Source organism: Polistes dominula, unplaced genomic scaffold, assembly GCF_049000335.1.
Source record: "Polistes dominula isolate Pdom_NZ unplaced genomic scaffold, Pdom_raw_medaka contig_19, whole genome shotgun sequence".
NCBI lineage: Eukaryota > Metazoa > Arthropoda > Insecta > Hymenoptera > Vespidae > Polistes > Polistes dominula.
The window spans coordinates 2638507-2645478 of record NW_028301058.1 but is presented as its reverse complement, the minus strand read 5'-3'; the positions used below and the strand labels follow the sequence as shown (position 1 = coordinate 2645478).

The window sequence follows — 6972 nt, the reverse complement described above, 5'->3', positions numbered from 1 at the left end:
TAAATAATATTATGATCATCATAAAAGTCCTACTTGTTGATTTTAAGAATCTTCAACACTAGAATCAAGTTTTCTTCTTTTATCTTTCCTTTAGTGATCCCCTGCTGTTAATCTTCTCAATAGAATAAAATAGTTGATTGCCCATTTCATAGGTATCCCCAATATTTCATTTTGACTCTATAAGAAAATCTTTCCTGACATATTTATACAACATTTTCTTTCTCTCCTTATGGATGAATCGAGGACCTTATAATTTGGTGAGAACTTTTGATGAAAAGTTTTCCTAAAATGATTATCATCACCCCATCATCGTTATTTAAAATAAACTATTAATACTAATTTTTTTAAATGTTCAATGCATGAAGAGCATTTTAACGCAAAGGTCCAATAAGTCACGTTCGTTTCTGGAAAGAAAGCATGCGTGAATGTTAAAACTACATAGGAAAGCTACCTTTATTCGTACTTTTCTTCGCATTATTTTTCTGTTTTTTTTTGGATTTTTCGTTTTTTTTTTTTTATATCGTTTTTAAGTTCTTGCATAATTCTATTACATATTACAATTCTTTCGACAAGTCTAAAATCACAAATCTATTACAAAATCCTGCTAAAGCTGGGATAACTTTTGCGAAAAATTTCGAGTTTTGTTTTGTTTTTCTTGCTGTTTTTCGTTTAGAGAGTACGCGCACGCATTTAATAATACGTTGCATACCAAAAACAAAAAGGAAAGAAACTAAAAATGTACAACAATTATACAATAATAATAATAATCGCAATAAAAAATAAAAAAAGAAAAATAATCATTAAAAACGTTGATAATCATGAGAGAATGTGTGTGAAGTACGACAGGGGCAGGGAAAGGAAGAACGCTTACTAACAAAATTTCACTGGGGTTGAGAAAAGAAAAGGGATGGAAAGAAAGACGACGATAAAAATTACAAAATAAAAAGTAAAAAGAAAATAAAGAACAAAGTAATTAGCAAGACAAAAAGAAAAGAAAAGAAAAGGAGAACACATAATAGACGAAAAAGTTAGTTAATTGGCCTATTTATATAAAATATTTTTGCTGTTTTGTCCGAATGTTCGTTTGATGATGTGTTTATGTATATAGAAATGATCAATTATCACTGATACTGATGTGTCTCTATATATTGCCGGGTTATTCTTCTTTATCTTAATCTTCTTCTTCTTGTCCATCATCCATACTGAAAAATTCGATATATCTTGATAAAAACTTTTTTTTTTGCCACAATTGATAATCGAACGAATACGCATGTTTGTCACTTCGGACTAATTCGCTAATATTAATTAGCGAATAATAATAATAATAATATTAATAATAATAATAATAATAATAATAATTATAATAATAATAATAATAGTGCGTAAAAACGTTTACGCAACAATTGCACTGTGCCTGCCACCCTCTTTTTCTCTCATAAAACCTATTCTTTCACTCTCTTTCTTTGTTGTTCTTCCTTTTCTTCTTTCTATTATTTGTTATATTTTATTATTTTTTTTTTTCTTTAAATTTTATCTTATAAATGATCCTTCGCACTCTCACATTCTCATGTTTTTTTTTTTAATATCTATAATATTTTTTTCTTCCTTCTCTTTCGTTTTCTCTCGCTCTTTCACGCTCTCTCTCTCTCTCGTTCTCTCATTTTCTCTCTCAACGTACCATCGTTCCTAGCATGGAGAATAACAACAAAGCAGTATTTCAAAGCAGCAACACATAACGGACTTATTTTTATCTTTGTTTATTCAATATGTAGTTTTATTTTTCTTATAAAGTGACGAGTCCTACTAAGTAAAAGTAAATAATGAAGAAAAAAAGGGGAGAAAAAAATTAAAAAAAAATAGCAAACAAATAGTTAATATATCCATTAAAATTTTTCATTTCGTTAAGGCAACTAATTTGTTTAGTTTCATTTTATATCTAGAGTAAATGATATATATATACATATATATATATATATATATGTATATGTAATGATATATATATATATATATATGTATATATATAGGTATGTATATATTTATATATCAATTCAAATGATATATATATATATATATACATGTATATATATATGCATGTGTGTATATATATAAAGTATATGTAAAACACTAATATATGGTTACTTTTATTGTTACAAGCCTTACATTATTATAGAATATAATATGTATACTTTGTATATATACTCTTGTAATAAAATTGATTACTTCGTATTTGGATCTATTGATAATAAATATATCTAATACGATGTGTTAGTACAAGAGACGTGCGTGCAGAGGGTGGCAGCAGGGTGCAAATTTGGGAGTGCTATTGTTCCAGGGACTGTAAAGTCTCGCTTTAAACCGTCTCACATGGTGACATTCAACTGTATTGCTTTAGTGTCCACGGAACACGCTTGTTGCTGTTGCTGCTGCTGTTGTTGTTGTTGTACCTGTTGTTGTACTTGTTGTTGAACTTGTTGCTGTATTGCTTGTAACTGGATCGTTTTGGTATCGACCGTACACGTTTGTTGTTGCTGTTGTTGAGGCTGCTGCTGCTGCTGTTGTACCTGTTGTGCCTGTTGTTGCTGTACCTGTTGCTGCTGCTGTTGTTGTTGCTGTTGTTGCGCTTGTTGTTGCTGTTGCTGTACCTGTTGTTGCGCTTGCTGCTGTTGCTGTGCTTGCTGTTGTTGTGCCTGTTGTGCAGCAGCCTGTGCAGCTTGTCTTTGCTGCTGCCGAAGTATACTCGGTGGAGGATCCATGTGCTGACGTTGATGTAATAACAAATGATTTTTTTGGAAGAAAGCCTTTCCACACTTGTCACAAACATGTGACCTTATATGACAACTGCCGTCCGTATGACGTCGTTGATGTTGAGAGAGTCCATGCTTTTGAGCAAATCCACGGCCACAATCTGGACAAATATGCGGTTTTGGTTTAGGACCAGTACCAACTGGTGGCGAAGTTTGCGTTGCACCATGCATATGGCTAACACCAGGAGCTCCAATCGGACCATTCATCTGCAAATATTTATTTTACTTTTAGTTTTCGTATTTACTTTTTCTATACGATTATAGATGCATTTACCTGGTGGGTTCCAGGAGTATTAGGAGTTAAAAAGTGTCCAGGAGTTTGTTGGAAGGCAGCTGCTAACCCACATAAATCCGTTACTAAAGTTCTGTCACCAGAGTGCAGCCTTAAGTGTAATGTCAAGGCTTCCCTGTTAGAAAATTCTAGTCCACACTCCCTGAAATAATAAACTTGTAGTTATCTCGATGGCATATTTTTCTCACAGATCTCAATAGTTTATGCTTAATGTCAATCTGAATATTCCGGAGACTTTCTGTTGTCATTTATGCGTCCGACATACCTGCATGTTAGAGACTTTTCATCTGTACTCGTATTGTTATTGTGAATCTTGGAGTGCGTAACTAAATCTACTTTTCTTGGGAATGCTTCTCCGCAAACGGTGCAAGCAAAAGGTGTCTCTCCTGTATGTAAACGCATATGAGCTAGTAGCGTTCTCTTCTGTAAAAATTCTTTCCCACAAACAGTACACGAGTGTGGAATTCTACCATGTAACCGACCATGGTTAACTAGTTCAAACTTCCTTTGAAATGTAGCCCCACAATCAGGACAAACAAATGGATGTAAACTGCCATGAAATCGCGAATGCATCGTCAAATGATCTTTCTGTGAAAAGGACTCTCCACATTCTTCACAGACAAATGGCCTCTCCCCAGAATGGAATTTACTATGGGTGACTAAGTGGCGTTTAAGAGGAAACGCTCTTCCACATTCCTGGCAAACAAATGGTCTTTCTCTTGTGTGTACCCGAGTATGCGTTACAAGATGATGTTTTAACGTAAAGGACTTTTTACATTCTCGACATTGATAAGGTCTTTCTGAACTGTGTAAGAGCAGGTGAGTATGAAGGCAATGTTTGTGAGCAAAACTTTTGCCACAGTGAATGCAGATGTGAGGCCTTTCTCCAGTATGTACTCTCGCGTGCGTCGTTAAATGATGCTTTAGCAAAAATGATTTACCACATTCAGAACAAGAATATGGTCTTTCTTTAGGTGGACGAACTTGACTGCCCATGTCTTGTTGTTGTTTTACTTTAGTCTCAATTTGGGTTGTGTTTACATGTGTTAAGACGTGTCCAAAATGAGCTGTACCATCAGTCTGACTGGTAGCAACGTTATTGGCGTTCGCTTGATTAGAAGCAGCTGCTGCTCTTTTCATTAAGATTTCATTGCACTCTTCCGCAGTAAGTTGCAAAGGTCCAAGTGGTGTCATGAAATGCTTACTCATGCCATGCTTGTCACCTGTAGTAAATACTAATGTATTTGAAAATAGAGAAGGTGGTGGTGTTGGTTGAGAAGCGTCGCACTGGCAACCACCTTTTTCACAATTCAATGGGAAAACGTCGTGGTGCTTTTTAGTGCGAACATGAGAACCATGCGTTTGATTATGAGCTCCACCAGTGTGACCGTGATGAGTAGTAGAAGTTTGTTGGCAACTTTCATTCATAGCGAACATAGGTCTACGATGAGAACTATTAATGTTTTTAGTGGGCTTGATGTCAACTTGGATTTTCTGACTGGAACCTTGATCCTGATTGTTATTGACAGCGTAACTAATATTAGTAGCAAGTTCGCTCTGTGCGTTCTCTCGGGTTTCAGTACCAGGTCCTCCAAAGGACCAGGCATACCCGAATCCAGCGCCTGCGTTGCCAGGGGTTGTACACATATTTGCAAGGGTAGCAATGAAAGGGTTGGCTTGGCTGGAGGGTACACCGATAGGCCCCTCTGTGTCGGTCAACGCATCCTCCGTACCAATCCTCTCCACTACAGTAAATTGATCGGATGGAAATATTTTGATAGGATAAAAGTTAACGTAATCTTTATCTTTACACTCCAGTATCTTGTTTTTGAGTGTAGATTTTGGATAACATAACTGTTTGTATAACCTTCAATCAGTTCTCTCATATGAATGGTACCTTGAAGAACATTAACAATTATTTGCTGGAACAATTCCAAATATGATGTTTAATAAAATAAAATAAGGTGAGCACGTTATATGTTTATCTGAATCTCCTGTTGATAATAGATGGCATAAGATATGTTAAGAATATTCGAAGAAATTCGAATAATTTTGTTGGCGCGCTTCTTCCCCTCTGTCTGAAATGCACGCAGCCTCCGGGTGGCGGAGGCTCGGCTCCTCGAAAATTAGGTGCAGGCGGCAGAGGGGGTAGTATCCGCTAAACCCCTAGTTCTCGGTTATCCTAGAGCACTGTTTTTCTAGATCGCCGTCGCGCCACCGTACACCGCCAATATTAATAACGGCGGTTTATGGTACGGTACGCTTAAGAGAATAATGCCGAAACCGATTATCTTACTATCGGTCTTCTTGTCTGCCTGCGGCGTCCACGGGTTCTTCAAAGACAACCTCCACCTTTCTCTCGCACCACTCCCAAACGTTCACTTACACTAAACGATCTTAAACTATTGTTTACGACACAACGTTTGTACTTTACCTCGCACATGCACCAGACCGATCGTCATTTATTTTATTAAATTCCATATTTTATTGTCCATACAAAATAGACTCATATATCGGCCATTTTATTTGTAAACTACGAAAAAACAATGTTGCCAATACACGCGCGGGTTTTGGAGGGAGCGAACCGCGAAGTAAGCGTCGTTGCGTACTTCCGTACTGGTAGCACTGCAGTCGCACGCGCTGCAAGCGTACCCATTGCGCATGCGCGATAATCTATTCTTTTTTCCGCGTTATTTGAATTTGTATTTTTCTCATCTTTCTCAATTATTCTTTTATAACATTTATTTCTTTCATTTTTAAACTCCTTTTCCTTTCTTTTTATACGCGTATCCTATTTTATCCTTTAATAAACATTTTGTTATGCCTACGATAGAAAAATAGAAAGATTGTAATTATATTTATTGTTGATATATATTAACATCATCTTTCCGATTCTTCGAAAAAGAAATAATAATTTATAATAATTATAAATATATAATAATTATAATATAATATAATAATAATATATATATATATATATTATATTATTATTATTTATATTATTATAATTATATTATAATTATTATTTTTTATAATAATTTCTTTTTTCTATGAAATTGAATAGAAAATTTTGTCATCGACATCGATTTTATCGCTTTAAATTTATTGTTTATATTTTATAAAAAAAAAAGGAGAAAAAGGAAGAAAAAATGACGTTTAACACAAAATTTTGTCACCAGCATCGATTTTATCGTTTGAAATTTATTGTTTGTATTTATTTGATTATTATCCTTTATTTTTCTGCGATTTGATCGAATGCTGGTGACCACTTTAATTTCTTACAAAAAATAATACAACAAAAATATAGGAAAAAGTATAGTTTTCTAGAATCGATAAGATTCTTTTTTCTTTTTTTATACATACCAGCCCATTTTTCGTCGATCTGATAAGAAATGTCCGCTGCGGGCAGTTCCGTTTTCCTTTAGAAAGATTGAAGAGACGTAATCGCATGCGGGATGTAATCAATTGGGTTTAATTCAAGTTTCTCGACGATGTAAACTGGAAATGAGAAGAGAAAAAGAAGAATTGCGGATTTCCAACAACAAATTTTCACACGCGTGAAGGATAATTGCATTTCAATTTCAAATTTGACTTTTCTTCTTTTTATTTTATTATTTTTTTTTTTTTTACAGCAATTAATGAAATATATCAAAAAGTCAGCAAAATAAATGTTAAATAAACGTTTTAAAATAATTGAACTGTGTAAAAGTAAGTTTAATCAGTGGGTTGACCTCCATGGCAATCAACGTGTTAATTGTCTTTGGTGTCATACTAATCGATAGATCGTCTTATCGATTCCTCTTTTGTCTTTATCCAATACATATCCTATCTAGATACATACATACATACATATATACACGCATATATTCCATACTT

The 6972-nt window shown here is 34.4% G+C and overlaps 1 protein-coding gene across 1 annotated transcript; it reads right to left on the bottom strand.

Moving 5' to 3' along the window:
* Positions 1–435: 435 nt before the first annotated feature.
* On the bottom strand, positions 436–5685 carry LOC107065799 (uncharacterized). The gene is made up of 4 exons (XM_089175820.1): positions 5069–5685; positions 3362–4993; positions 3079–3238; positions 436–3011 (listed from the first exon to the last, which is right to left on the bottom strand). Exons 2-4 carry the CDS (start codon positions 4741–4743, stop codon positions 2361–2363), a joined length of 2193 nt encoding a protein of 730 aa, XP_089031946.1. The 5' UTR covers positions 4744–4993; positions 5069–5685; the 3' UTR covers positions 436–2360.
* Between the last annotated feature and the right edge of the window lie 1287 nt (positions 5686–6972).